The sequence below is a fragment of the Leiobunum rupestre genome, chromosome 9 (assembly GCF_980474605.1).
Source record: "Leiobunum rupestre chromosome 9, qqLeiRupe1.1.hap1, whole genome shotgun sequence".
Classification (NCBI taxonomy): Eukaryota; Metazoa; Arthropoda; class Arachnida; order Opiliones; family Sclerosomatidae; genus Leiobunum; species Leiobunum rupestre.
In genome coordinates this window covers 41,732,735-41,748,639 of record NC_143392.1, presented here as the reverse complement: position 1 = coordinate 41,748,639, position 15,905 = coordinate 41,732,735, and the positions used below count along the sequence as shown (strand labels likewise).

Below are 15,905 nucleotides of genomic sequence, written 5' to 3'. Positions count from 1 at the left end.
TCTGTAATTGCAAATAAATCCGATCAAAGAAGAAAACGTGTGTCACTTAGGAAAGTATTTACCCTATCTTTTACCTAATGTACCTACAATCATTGCGGAGCTATACTCGTCGAACAAAACTAGTTCTTTACCAAGTCTGTATTTAATTTGGACGTTCGTTTAGCACCGATAGCGTTATTATCTACCAAGTTGTTCTTTTCGGCTTTCCATTGAAGGAGGACTTCCTTCGATGATTTTCTCTGTGAAGATTTCTTTTACTTCAGCGACAAGAACGCCGAAGGACCTCGCTTCCTAAAAGTTGGATATAGTTGATTGTTGCAACCGTCGTCTTATCATATTACATTCGCTGCCTTAATTGCGACCATATATTTATTTAAAATGTTTGAGAAGCGACGGAGACAGGTCCATGTAACGTCCAGTCAAATATTGTCTCGACCGCTGTCATAGGGGGAACGAAACGTTGTATTCTACCTCTTCGATAAGATCTTCTATTCCTTAAAGATTTCAATTTAATTTCATAGCTATTAGGAACATTTCGAGAACTTCATAAGCTTCGGGGACTTGTGCTGTCACGGTTTCTTAGTTTCAAGTGTCTTTTCTTTTGAACTGGCTAGGAGCTTCTGAAACTGATGATCTCCCATATGTAGGGCTTCTAACGATGATCTGAATAAGGCAATCTGATTACTATTTATCATATAAGATATATCGCCGATAAAAAACCTGCATTCTCTGGCTACCTGTTCCTTTTTTTATCTCGTTTCGGTAACCGACGAGGCCACAGATATAGAAAGCAGTTTTTTCTCTGATAAGTGCGTAGATATCTGTCTTTATGATGTCTACTTTCCGACACCTAGTTGAATGTTTTTTATTCTTTAAATTTTTGTATAGCAACAAAAAAATGGCTTAGTTCCAAGAAGTCAATATAAAGATATACTAAGAAAGTATATCCGCCGTTATCGCGGGTTAAAGATACAATTTAAAAAACAAATCAACCCGTGAAAGTAATTTACGCTTGTCAGACAAGCGCCAAAGCGTATCCGCGTACTGCCGTTAGAGTAAACAATCTGTTATCCGCTAAAGGTATCGGATTAAAAATAATCCAGTTCATCTGTGAAAGCATCAGACACCAGATCAGCGTTAGAAGCCCTACCAATATGTATTCGCTGATTTTCTTTCGAATACCTTTTCGTTCACGAAAGCAAATGCATACCATAGTCGAGGAGGAGCCGGATTTAATAATAATAAATAATAATCAGCTAGGCTAATACCCAAGGCACCACCTTAGGCCTAAGTCATCATGCGACTTTTGAAGCCCTTAATGTATGTAACTTCCGGAAGAACTCTTCGTTAGGCTGTTTGTAGAAGGGCGGTTTCTTTTACATTCCCATTCTCACTAGCTACGCACTGATTGACTTGATCAGATTTCGGCGTTACCAAATTCCTTTTTTTCTGGATTTCGTAAGTACTTTCCTGCTCGGATAAGTTGGTGTGGTACCGTCAATTGCATTTCTAGCAGTTCTTTGTTTCGAGATCTGTATTATCGGGCTGGAAGTCTCTCCTTTAAACAGATAAAACTACGTTTTTTGGCAATTTGTCTGTTTGCAATAGAAACCACTTTTAAATTCAGTTGTCGTAGTTGGGCGGATGCTGATGGGTTAATGCCACTGCTACTGTCGAAATTAATGGCGGTAATGAATACTCGCAATGTCTTTGGACGGTCCAATTTTCTAAGTACGAATTCTTTTTAACTGCTCTAACTATCTTGTAAGAACGATAGGTCTTCGATCTTGAACTGTGGTCTTGCTTCCAGCTTAAAGCTAAAATTATATTTTCAGGTAAACGTTTGGTAATTATTTGTCACGATAGGCTTCCATAAAATATCTGAACAATATCCAACGTTCCTAAAATTTGTACTTTGATTTAACAAGTGTCAGAGAGCTTCCAACAGCATGAAATATCGGTGGACTTCGTGATAGTAGGCAAGTTTAAAAGAACGCTCAAACGCTTGCTTATAAAAATATTTCTTCAACCAAATCATTCTTGTAGGATTGGCTAAGCGCTTTCGTTACTTGCCTCAGCAATTAAGTAAATAAGTGAACTTATGCAGCTCGGAATTGTTAATGACCATTTCAAAATGGGATAAAAACCTTTCCAATTCGCTCTATTTCCCGTTGAAAGTTCAGATGTTTAACGGTAGAATGAATGACTTAAATTTCTCCTGAATCGGAAGTTTTGTTATCAGAGGAATTGTACGCGATCTTGATCTTTATATGATTGCTCGGGTTGTTTAACAATTAATCACCAAGTTGTCTGGAGCGCTTTGGAACTCTTCCTCCAGTAGTTTGGTTTCAATGAGAATTGCTTCGTCCAATTGTGAATGTCGAAATTTATCTATTCTACTAAAGTGGCTGTATAGGGGTCCTCCTTCTTCACATCGATTTCAATCAAATTTTCCGTCATGTTCGTACTAGTCCTCTAAGCTTTGATTCTTGGAAGCTCATCCATGTCTGTCTACCTTGATTTTAGCTGTTTTATTTTTTATTTTTAACATTTTTTAGGTTATTTGAGTTCGACATTATATTTTAAAAAACAAGGCTTCACCTATAGCGCAAAAACCTTGGAATTATACGATTGTTCATAGTATTACTTCAATTCAATAGTTTTTGGTCTTCCCAATACCTATTTTCCTTTTCTCCTGCATTTTCAGTGTTTTTCGTATTGTGGAAAATCAACTGACACGGCCTTTTGGAAAGAAAGTGGAATATTTCCCTCCGGACCCGAACATAATCCCTAAAACCATAAAAATGGATTACTTGATATCTATATTTTACTTGTGGATCTGCGGATTGGGAATTTCCATTGTCACTATGTTCCTTGAAATAGCTCAGCATAGGCTCTCGATACCTCACAGAACCAACAAATTGAAAAAAATTAACTCTGTTCTCTAATTAATGAAACGCAGTCGGTATATAACTATGAAATATCTCAATTAATATTGCACATACGTAGAAATATCAGTAAATATCTATATAAATCGATCTTATTTAACCACTTTGGTTTTTGGAAGAGAAGAAAATTATGAATTTGCAATGTTGATATAGGAGACATGGATATTTCTAGCATTATTGCACTTATATATTCTCGCTTTCATTGCAGCAACGTCAAATATTTTCATGTTATCATCACGCAACAAAAAGATTTAGCGATATCTTAGTTTATCTTATATGATCGATGCTTATAAATAAAATAAAGGTGGTGAAATTTTCATATTTTACCTATATTTTGCGAAATTGAAAAAAGAATAATTTTTGCCAATATGCTTACGTCATAAAACGCTGATATTCTGTTAAATACTTGACTTTAACTTAGATTATTAGCTCAAAGTGACGCCACTTGCGCAGTTGCTAAAATTCGGCTGGTTTTTAACATAATATTAAAAATTTCCGAAAATGTTTTATTACTTCGAAATTTGTCAATATTTTGGAAATTATATTTGGCTCATCATATTAGATGTATTTAAAGTCTCTTTGTTTTTAACTTATTTATTGTTGTCATTTATAAAAATTAAGTAGAACTGAAATAAAAGCATTACAAAAATATTTTTAATTTAATCTAATTTCAGTTAGAAACCAATTGAAGGTTAAAAAACCAAATACCATTAGATCAAACCAAAAGAATTAAATTGTATATTCTTCTACCGAATGTATTTGTTATTTGCATAAAGAGCAAATCTACAGCTACAGCTAAGCAATACGTTATCGTAAGCGAGGAAACCTAATGTAAATATGCTTCTTAATAATTTACATTTAAAATATTTTGAATCAAACTTGATCCAATCCCTGAGAAATTTTCATAACTTCCGAATCTCTGGAATTCTTCCAATCAGAATAATAAAAAATATAACACATAATTTATTAAAATTAAACTTTCATAATTAGTTTTTTTATTTAACATTTTGCCACGTGGTCACAAATGAAAGAAGCTTTTAAACTGTTGGATTTTCGATTGCTAAGCAGACACTTTGTGTTTCATACAAGCAAATGGTCTGCAAAGCAGACAAAAACCCAGTAATTTATGACATTGTCACGTTGGCCGCTTATTGGTTTTATGTTGAATAAAAAAGCAAATTTGAAGAAAAAGGGTTTTACAATTTTTTTGGTTCAGATTCGAAAGATTTAAATAAGCAAAAAGCTTGAGGATTCGAGTTTTCTAATCTCGATATTTTTAATGATTTTTGAAATTCCAGGTTCGGAATGTCCCAGCCCTAGATTAAAAAAATTAATAATTTATATTAAGAATGTCATTAGTTGTTAAATGATTTTATATAAACCATTGTTGTATTTAGTTAAAGCTGAACTTTTTCCAAAAATGAGTTTATCAATTTTGCACATTTACATGATAGAAAATTTTCAGTAATAATTTTTCAAGATTATGTAACAGACGTATACCATACTGTAAACAACCTGTCATTGTCTGTTATTTATAATAATAAATAATTCTACGTTTTAGCAAAACTTTTTTATATAATTTTAAATATCGAGCATTTATTTATTAACTCTCTAACACTTATCGCGTTATATCATCTTATTGTAAAATAACTCCGTTATAACTCTTTTTCAATAAGTATTTATTTCTACTCCGTCATTATCTTCATTTTCAATGACTACTCGAATTTTTGATACTTTTTTGTTCTTTGCACCATACTCAAGAAAAAAAGTGTAATCAATTTTTTTAATACAAAAACATTTGCGTTAAAATCTCATCTAGTGATGAGGGTAATAAATGCTTACTTTTATTGTTTTATTTGAGCTATGATTTATGAAAACCAAAACCACCAGTGTATAAACATAATTAGAAGACGTGATTTTACGTAAAAAAATAATTTCTTTGTTTGAAGTAACAATTTGAATGTTGAAATAAAAAACCGTTTTAAAGGATTTCCAATCGATGAAATATGCAAATCAGTTGGCAGAAATTTGAAAAATACCTAATTTAATCCGTAATTTTATAAATCGAAAATTCACAATTAATAACTGAGTCTTATGAGGTACCAACTTATTCCCACCACCTTAAATGTTAATTTAAACAAGTTAAAACATTTTTGGGCAAATCTTTAATCTTTTAATAATAACTATCTATTACGTAACAACATTGAAATTCAGTTAATTAATGAGCCGTGTTTAAAACAGCAGTGGCAATCGGTAAACATTTCTTTGGGGGCACGGGCCAGTATTTTGTTATTCAAAAATTCATATGCTTAAAACTTAAGCAAGAAAATGTACAGCTCTAAATTTTTATTACTATATATATTTTTTAAAGTGTTTTTTTCTGATATCTCATCCGTCAATGAATACATTGATAATAAAAATATCTGTGTACATGGCTACATAATTAATCCTTTCTTGGCAACATACTTTACGAAGGAATTTTAGGTAAAATGGGTACACGACGCGGCGATTTTCTGTTTGTACGAATCTATCGCAATCAATTTAACGGTTATATCATCTTAATGCTACTCGCATCTGCAATCTCAAAATAACTTCTGTAAAAAGACTGAATTCGGGGCCAAATAAAGACAGTAAGATTATAAATATTTCCCTGTTTACTATTTGTGCTCAATTTTATTTCTGTGGGGGCTCTGCCCTCGTTTGTTTTCCCTGGGCGGGGGGGGGGGGCTCAAGCCCCAGAGCAACCAAGGGATCACCATCCCTGGTTTAAAATCAATTATGGAATTTAATGTTTAAGTAACAAACCTTTTTACCAAATTGTAAAGATTCTTACGCCATTAGTTTAACGCAAATAAAAAAAAGTTTAGGTAAAACCACACGTGCACTTAAGAAATACCTAAAACAAGACGGCCAGCTACGAATTATTGCCACAGAAAAATGGGGAAAGGCAAAGGCTTAACTTGGAAAAATAATTAGTTTATTTATAATATACTTTGAAAATACTTGATTTTGCCTAAATAATTGTATTAAATTCCAAATCTAGTTTAAAATTTAAAAGAAGCTTAAAGCGACTTCAATAAAAAGTTTGATATTTACAACAATCTCAAATCATGAGCTTCCCAGTTGCTTACTAGAGACAACTTTGTCAAAACTGTTAAAAAAGGGCATTGTTATTCGAAATTATTTTGGTAACTGTGTAAAATTCTGCTAGATTCGCTTAAATTTGAGCATGAAAAATGCTTAAAATATAAATATTAAAAAGTCCTAATTCCCATAGAAAAGTGGGTTTAGGCCATAATAATATTCAGCTACAGCATTAATATATTAAATTTGATTTGGTATATTGATTTTAATCGTTATAAGGATTTTTCTCTAGAAAGTTCAGAAAATAATCTAAGGAAAGTAATTTTTGTTACCGCTGTCGATTTTGCTAACAAAAAAGACTTTTAAGGCTAATCGAGTGCAATATTTGCTTTCGGGTGTTATTTCTATTGGTCAAAATAATCAAATCTTTCTGGTGCTGGTTGGTTTCATTGGACACATGCCAGTCACTAATTGCTTCTGCGACATTTTCTGTACACAGTGTAAGATCAATGACCTCGCTTCTGTTAATTGTAACCAAAGTTGGTTCATTGTTCCTGTTAAGAATATCAGCTTAGTGCTAAGTAAATATTCCACAAGCTCAATTCCACGCAGATTGCAGTCTGAGCTGCCCCAGATGTCGTCGTGATCATTAGCGTGATATCACAACCGATGACTAGCCTCTTTCCCCTCCCCTCACATTGATTGAACAGACTGACCACCTCCCGCGGGGGTGGGGGAAGAGAATCGTTATATGTGAAGTAAGTAGATGTAGAGTTCTTTTAAACCAGTTCAAAGGTGCCAAATGGAAGATGGCGGCCTGTTGAACCACTTGATAGCTTTAAACAGTGATTTTTGGAATGTTCCCCTCTTGCTGTGACTGGTTTGGGGTGTTCCCCATTTGTTGACCTTAGGTTATATCCTTGGTTGAATTGTTTTGGAATGTACATTCCCCTTTTGTAGGATTTTGATTGGTCGAGAGAGCCTGATCGATTGAGAGACCACACGTCCCCTTATTACCCCTGCACAACCTACTTGGATAACGTCACAAAGTTGTAGAACTAGTTTAACATTACTTTACAACCTTGTAGAACTCGTTTTTATGACCACACCCTTGATTATCGTCACGTGTAGAATTCATCTAACCATTCACTACATTACAACCTTGTAAATCTAGTTTGGATTGTGCTTTTCACTGACTTACTGATGTTGTCATACTTACGGACTCATAAATTTTTATTAACATCTGGTAACACCGATCCTACTCTATATGGTTTTTTCTTCACCTACATTGTAACACATCTCCGCGCAAGAACGGTAAATTATAAACACAGATCACGTTTCGCCCGGAGGTATCCACAAAATTCGTTAAGAAACAAATCGGTTTTTTCAACTAAACGCTAGATATACCAGAAATCATATTTAAATAAAAATCAATTAATAAGTTGTCTAACTGGAAAAATTTGTAAATAAAAACGGTTTCTTTCAAATCCAACATAATTTGCAAGAAGTTGCATCCACTATGTAAAACGATAAAATAATTAGAACCTATAATTGAACAAATTAAAATTACCAAACAACATAATTTTATCTCAATAAATGTGGAAGATAGTGTTGTTTTCTTGCTAATAAATTTCTATTGAATGTTTAATGGTAAAATTTTCAACTTTTTATACAATTGTGAGATGTTTATATCAGTATTAACATTAATTTTAAATTAGAACGCTGAAGGTTTTAATTAATATTAAAACTGTGTCAAGTTGAAATTTTTTCATACTAACGCATATTCAAATCACCTTTAGAAATGATAAATCTAATGATTCGGAATAACTCAAAAATAATAATTTGCTCGTAAATACGTTTCACATTTGCATATTAAAAAGGATGTTTTCAATTTAAAAATATACTATGCTCAATCTTTTAAAATTTAATTAATAAGTGTACCCTTGAGAGAATAGCACCTGCGTAAAGATAAGGAGAATATAGACCTAGAATATGGATGAGTTTCCATGATTTCCTTATCCAAAATCACCTTTTTTATAGATACCAAAATTATGGAGCCATTTTTATAGACCCGCCGTCGTATTTTAAACGACTCCTTAACCTATTTTTTTTTGCCCCCCCCCCCGCCGGCGTTTTACGGAACCAGGCCGTCCCGCTTACCAAACGTCGATTATGGATACTTACAATGACCATTCAAGCCGCTGACTATTGCGCTCCAGGGGTCCCCCGTCTTTTTTCACGACAATAGCAACCCAAGAATTTCCTCGAAGAATGCAGTCGGCCCCTCACTCTTTTTTTTTGTAGGAATAAGACGCGTTTCACGGCGCGTTTTCAATTGCCTAATATTAGATAAGTTGAATAACAAGACTTATATATTTTTCATTTTAATTTTAATTTTGATAATACCCCAGCAAACACAAACACGTCCTATGGACATCCGATAGACGTCACACTCGGATCTTGCCTTCGTCCGTAGGACATCCCAAAATCCGGGGTTGACGTCGGTTGGACGTTAAAGGACGTCCAAATGTCCGGTTTGTCTATAGCCGTAGTACGTCCCGGGGGACGAGTTTTCGGACGATCAACGGCGATTACGGCGGTCGTCCCCTGGATGTCTTTCTATAAAACCAAGAGATGTCTTTAGGCCTTTAATTTGGTTCAATCATGGCTCAATAGGGATGAAACTAGGACGTTCATTGGATATCGTATTCTGAACAAATAATTTAAAAAACCAAACTTGATATTAAAATTTTATTCAAAACATTAAAATACAAGATAATGGAAAAAATCCAGCAACAAGTGTACAATTTGATTGTAATAACACGAACTCTGCAAGTATTAGCAGTTAACATATAAATTACAAAACTTGTATAGTTATTTAATTTTTATATAACAAAATAAATTTCGAACTAAACTATTAAAAAATTAAATAACCTTCCTTATACAAATGTAAAAAAAACAATAAAATAAATTTTTAAATCAGAAGCAAAATAAAACTAAGCCATTTAATACTATTCCTTAAAACAAATTAAGATTATCGGATAAAAATGTACTCTAGAAATTACTGTTTCTCAAAGCTTAATTTTAATATCTATCCAAATCTTACTTTTGGAATTACAATTTAACTATATAAATTATCACAGTATAAAATATAGCTTTAGGCGAACCGTTCAGTGAGAGTAATGAATAATAAACTTAAAAAGTTAAATTGAAACATGTACTGGTCCAAAATGAATAGACTTTGATCAAACAAATTTTCTTCCTACCTCTGAAAAACACACATTAAAAAAATCGAGTTAAAATCATTACAAAAATCAAACAGTTTTTTAATAAAATACTTACTCTTATGATTTATTATCAGCAATACTAGAGATTACTATGTTATAATCTTTAACGTTTGTGTAGAACGCATTATGGACTTTATGGTGACCGATTCCAAACTATCGAGTAATGGCGTCGTACAAAAGAAACTACAAACTGGGCTACCAGATATTTTAAAAGGACTTTAGCTCAGCCAACTTAGATCAGCTTTTTCGCAGTAATTGGCTGTGATTGTAGAAATAATTCATCAAATGAAAATAATGGAAATAAAAACTAAGAAAATAATAATATAAAAAAATATAAAAATTAAGAACAGATAAAATTAATTAAATAATTAAGTAGTTTTGATTTAACACGTAATTTCATTAATTCACGTTAAATAAACTCGTAAATTTAAATAATAATATTCTTAATAAAATTAATATTTTGTGGTTCATTAATCATTATCACCTCAAATACAAATACAGGTGAAAAAAATTAAAATTAATTGCTGATAAACGCACCTCTAGATAGCATTGATGGACGAAACATTTCGGACGAATAGTGGAGATCCATGCGACGTCGATTGGGCTGAATATCGGATGTCGCGAAATTGGTTCTACGAGGACTAAAATGGGACGTCCGTTATACGTCCAGTAGGACGAATTTTGGACGGGACCAAGCTGGGCCCTATGGACCATTCTGGGACGTCCCAGGGACGATTTGTGTTTGCTGGGACACCAGGCTAGGTAACTGAGTAAAACAAAGGAAGAATAGATTATACGCTTGAAGGGAAGATGACAGGTTACGTCTTTCAATCAGATTAGTGTAAACGGTAATTATATTAAACGGATTTGAATAACAACCGAATTTACGCATAGCATCTTCAAATATATCAGAGTCTCCTTGGCCGAAATGGATCTCTTCAAAATTGTCGCTGTCAGGGTATCCGGCTACTCGCTGGACGTGAAGTTTGAGTACTTCGAACATAGCCTCGATGCAGGGCCGCTCTTTTTCAATCTCGGTCAAATGTTTGTCGACGGCATGGGTACATAAATTCAAAGCTAATATACCAGCCTCGCCTAGTTGGAATACCTCTTTTTTCCCAAAACTTTTATAGGCTAAAAGAGTCACGTTCCCCTTACTAGCGATAATTTCATAAGTTCGCCCTCCAATTTTGGCGAGTTCTAAACTAAATTTATTTTTTTCAAGCTCCCGCTTATGCGATTCTATAAGATACCAATTTTGGTACATCTTATTAAAAGCCAAATGTGGAGGCATATCGAGGATTGGAACGTTATATCATTGCAATAGAATATTTCCAAGTCCTCACCCTTTAAGCCGATTGACAGACAGGATTTTTCCCTAGACGCCAGGGGAAGTTAATTTTTCGCTGGAAGTTACTATCCTGTTTTCTTTTACCAAAATCGTGAGGCATCTTTACGCTTCGAAACCCGATTACGAAATGACGCAAGCCCGGGAGCTCCCACCGATCTTTATATCATTCTGATGACTCATGCACCGGGGAAAAATCACGCCCGGACCAGTTTTTTTATTATCCTTATAAAGTAAGTTGTAAATTATAGAACCTAAAAGAAACTAGTATAACTCCTAACGTTTTTAAGGGGTTTGTAACTATATTAGGGAGCTACTTTTTTTTACCCTTCCATCCCGGATTGTATCAAAAAATATATGTGAAATAAGAACGAGTATTTGAATTTTAAAATTTTTACCTACGGGGCTAATTACCTACCCAGCTAACACAAATCGTCCCTGGGACGTCCCAGCATGGTCAATAGAGCCCAGCTTGGTCCCGTCCAAAATTCGGGACGAATAACGGACGTCCCATTTTAGTCCTCGTAGTACCAATTTCGCGACATCCGATATTCAGCCCAATCGACGTCGCATGGATCTCCACTATTCGTCCGAAATGTGTCGTCCATCAATGCTATCTAGAGGCGCGTTTATCAGCAATTAATTTTAATTTGTTTCACCTGTATTTGTATTTGAGATGATAATGATTAATGAACCACAAAATGTTAATTTTATTATGAATATTATTATTTAAATTGAAGAGTTTATTTAACGTGAATTAATGAAATTACATGTTAAATCAAAACTACTTAATTATTTAATTAATTTTTTCTGTTCTTAATTTTTATATTTTTTTATATTATTATTTTCTTAATTTTTATTTCCATTATTTTCATTTGATGAATTATTTCTACAATCACAGCCAATAACTGTGAAAAAGCTGATCTAAAAGGCCGCGCTAAAGTCCTTTTAAAATATCTGGTAGCCCATTTTGTTGTTTCTTTTGTACGACGCCATTACTCGATAGTTTGGAATCGGTCACCATAAAGTCCATAATGCGTTCTACACAAACGTTAAAGATTACAACATAGTAATCTCTAATATCGCTGATAATATATCATAAGAGTAAGTATTTTATTAAAAAACTGTTTGATTTTTTTAATGATTTTAATTCGATTTTTTTAATGTGTCTTTTACAGAGGTAGGAAGAAAATATGTTTGATCAAAGTCTATTTTGACTCGTTACCTTTATGGAGTATTCATCTTCACTCTCACTGAATGGTGGACTTATAGCTCAAATGTGTTCCGTGGATAGTTTAGTGAATTTGTATTTCCAAAAGTAAGATTTTGGGTGTATTCTCCGAAAGTTAGGGAAGGTTCACTGTTTTTAAAGTTCATTTTGGACCTGTACATGTTTCAATTTAACTTTTTAAGTTTATTATTCATTACTCTCACTGAACGGTTCGCCTAAAACTTTATTTCATACTGTTATATTTTATATATTGAATTTGTATTTCCAAAAGTAAGATTTTAGGTGTATTCTCCGAAAGTTAGGGAAGGTTCACTGTTTTTAAAGTTCATTTTGGACCTGTACATGTTTCAATTTAACTTTTTAAGTTTATTATTCATTACTCTCACTGAACGGTTCGCCTAAAACTTTATTTCATACTGTTATATTTTATATATTGAATTTGGAATTCCAAAAGTAAGATTTGCGTTGAATTCTCCGATTGTTAGGGAAGGTTCGCTGTTTTTAAAGTTCATTTTGGACCTGTACATGTTTCAATTTAATTATTTAAGTTTATTATTTATTACTCTCACTGAACGGTTCGCCTAAAGCTTTATTTTATACTGTGATATTTTATATAGTTAAATTTTAATTCCAAAAGTAAGATTTTAATAGATATTAAAATTAAGCTTCGAGAAACAGCAATTTTTAGAGTACATTTTTCATCCGATAGTTTAATTGTTTTTAAGGAATAATATTAAATGGCTTAGTTTTATTTTGCTTCTGATTTAAAAATTAATTTTATTGTTTTTTTACATTTGTATAAGGAAGGTTATTTAATTTTTTAATAGTTTAGTTTGAAATTTAGAAGTTTTGTAATTTATATGTTAACTGCTAATACTTGAGTTTCCAACTTTCGATAACCTATCGTAAAAATTTAATAACCTTCTATAATAAATTTAAATTCTTATGCAGAGTTCGTGTTATTACAATCAAATTGTACACTTGTTGCTGGATTTTTTCCATTATCTTGTATTTTAATGTTTTGAATAAAATTTTAATACCAAGTTTGGCTTTTTAAATTATTTGTTCAGAATACGATATCCAATGATCGTCCTAATTTCATCCCTATTGAGCCATGATTCAATCAAATTAAAGGCCTAAAGACATCTCTAGGTTTTATAGAAAGACATCCAGGGGAAGATCGCCGTAATCGCCGTTGGACGTCCGAAAACTCGTCCCCGGGATGTACTACGGCTATAGACAAACCGGACATTTGGATGTCCTTTAACATCCAACCGACGTCAACCCCGGATTTTGGGATGTCCTACGGACGAAGGCAAGATCCGAGTGTGACGTCTATCGGATGTCCAAAGGACGTTTTTGTGTTTGCTGGGTAGGGGTAAAGGAAAGAGCGGCGCTTCTTAAATGGCACGGTGAGCAAATAGACGCGGGCGGTCACTTTGACTTCCTCAAGGACGCGATTTCTTATTGCACAGCCGATGTGAATATACTTCGCTTGGCTGCGCTACGTTTCGACGGGAATTTATGGGAATCTGCGATACGGACCCCTTCCGCCTGGCCATTACGCTTCCAGGGGCGTGCAATTACGTTTTGGAAAACGCTGTCTCATTCCCGATACGATAGGAATACTTCCTCCTGGTGGCATGCGAAATAGGGACCGACAGTCAATAGCGGCGTTTGAATGGCTTGCCTGGGAAGAAAAACGTAGGGGGATAAGAATAGTGTCAGCCATGCGGGGCCGGGAGGCGATGGTAGGTAAATTCAAAGTTGACGGGCTAGATGGGAACAACGTTTTCATGTTCCACGAATGTTAATATCACGGCTGTCCGCGCTGTCAAGTAGTAGGGAGAGACAGACCCGTATTTTCAGATCCCTCACAAACTTTTGACCTCCTATACCAACAAACCGTCAGGGTCATAGCTCAACTCCGGAAACTTAAGAAAAACGTTATAGAAATCTGGGAATGTGATTTCTATTCTCTCCGTCGACAAGCCGGGGATAAGGATTTTTTCGAAAAAGTACGCGCAAAGCTAATTTCACCTCTGAATCCTCGAGACGCATTCTACGGAGGGAGGGTTAACGCGACTGTCCTTTACTACAAGGCCGAAGACGGGGAACGTATCTTTAAAGTTGATATGCTTTCCCTTTACCCGACTGTCAACCTTTTAGATAAAGTATCCGTCGGCCACCCTAAAGTTTTAATAGACCGCGATGATTTACGAGATCTCGATTCGCTGGACGGGTTAATTCAGTGCCGCGTTCTCGCCCCTCCTAGACTTTTTCACCCGATTCTCCCCATGCACTGTAATTCGCGACTTCTTTTCGTTTTATGCGGCAGCTGCGCGCGCCTAAGAATTCAAGGGAGAAGCCCCTATTCCGACCCCGTGGGACCTTCGTTTCTGATGAACTGAAACTAGCCGTCTCCAGAGGCTACAAAGTGATTGAAATGTACGAGGCCTGGCATTACAAAACAACGCAGTATAACAAGGAGACGCAGGTTCGTTTTCGAACTACATTAAGACGATGTATAAAATGAAGGCCGAGGCCTCGGGGTTCGTCGTAGGAATCACTCCCCCGAGGAAAAAATCAAATACGTCTCGGATTTCGAGGACCACGAAGGGGTTAAACTGGACCCTACGAAGATCGCGCTAAACCCCGGTAAACGCGCGGTCGCGAAGTTATGTTAAACAGTTTTTACGGGAAATGGGGGCAACGGAATAATCTCGTAAAAACGGAGATCATTAAGGACCGTGAACAATTCTTTAAACCATTTAACGATCCGAATATCGAGCGGAATGTGTCTTGGCGATCAACGATAAGACGTTGTTGGTCAAATGGGAGCATCTCAAGGAAATTGACCCGGCTTTAGCTCCCGAAACGTAGTTTTAGCCTGCTATACCACTGCTTTTGCCAGGATGAGGCCCTCGGGACACGTATATTATATCACAATACAGACAGCCTAATATATAGATCCGAGAGCAGGGAGAAGCTCGTGAAAGGAGGCACCTATTTAGGAGACACCTATTTAGGAGACACCTATTTAGGAGACACCTATTTAGGAGACACCTATTTAGGAGACACCTATTTAGGAGACACCTATTTAGGAGACACCTATTTAGGAGACACCTATTTAGGAGACACCTATTTAGGAGACACCTATTTAGGAGACATGACAGATCAACTATCCGAATTCGGACTAAATTGTCATATCACCGAATTTTGCTCGGGCGGTCCGAAAAATTATGCCTTCCGCGTACTCAACCGCGATACTGGTGAAATTAACGAGGTCGTTAAAGCTAAAGGCCTCAGACAAAACTATTACACTAGAAATTCCATCTCTATGGACTCTTTGAAAGGGATGTAAGGGATCGAGGTAGACGCCCCCACTCTCCAGAAAGAGATCGAAATTCCTCATCATATCTGTCGGTTAAATGATCATACGGTAAAGCAGGTGAAAAAATATAGGCCCGTAGTCAATAAATTGCGCGTTATCGATAATTTCGAAACATTACCCTTCGGATATAAGGAATAGGATTTAAAAAATGTATTAAGTTTTAAAGAAAATGAAAAGAAACGGAATGAAATATTTTTTTACCCGAGCGGTTTGTTTTTAAATATCAACGTATTGTAACTTAGAGTCCTCATTTAATAAACGAAGTTACCCCTGTATGGTCCCTTCTCCGCTCTTCTGAGCGGACCGTGTGGTAGTGGAAAGTCAGTTAAATGGCGCGAATTATAAAATATAAAGATGAAATGATTTCCCCCCGCCGACTAAAATATTTTGGCATAACAGCGAGCGGCAAACACTTTATGATACTTTAAAAGACTCCGTAGTGTTCCGGGAAGGAGTCCCGAATATCGATGATTACCCGGGGGAAGAAGGCGAACACATTCTTTTGATCACCGACGATTTAATGAACGAGAATAATGGTCAAATCGGGGCTTTCTTCACGAAAGGCGTTCACCACCGCATATAAGCTTCGTGTTTATCACCCAGAATATTTTCC

At 35.1% G+C, this 15,905-nt stretch overlaps 1 protein-coding gene across 1 annotated transcript in view; it reads left to right on the top strand.

The window, feature by feature from the left end:
- LOC149927835 (uncharacterized) overlaps positions 1-15,262 on the top strand; it is a 40,042-nt gene extending 24,780 nt beyond the window's left edge. Inside the window, exons 5-6 of the mRNA XM_090157871.1 lie at positions 14,237-14,395; positions 14,813-15,262. Coding sequence (XP_090013997.1) covers positions 14,237-14,395; positions 14,813-15,262 — 609 coding nt within the window. The remainder of the gene's footprint in view (positions 1-14,236; positions 14,396-14,812) is intronic.
- Positions 15,263-15,905: the final 643 nt, after the last annotated feature.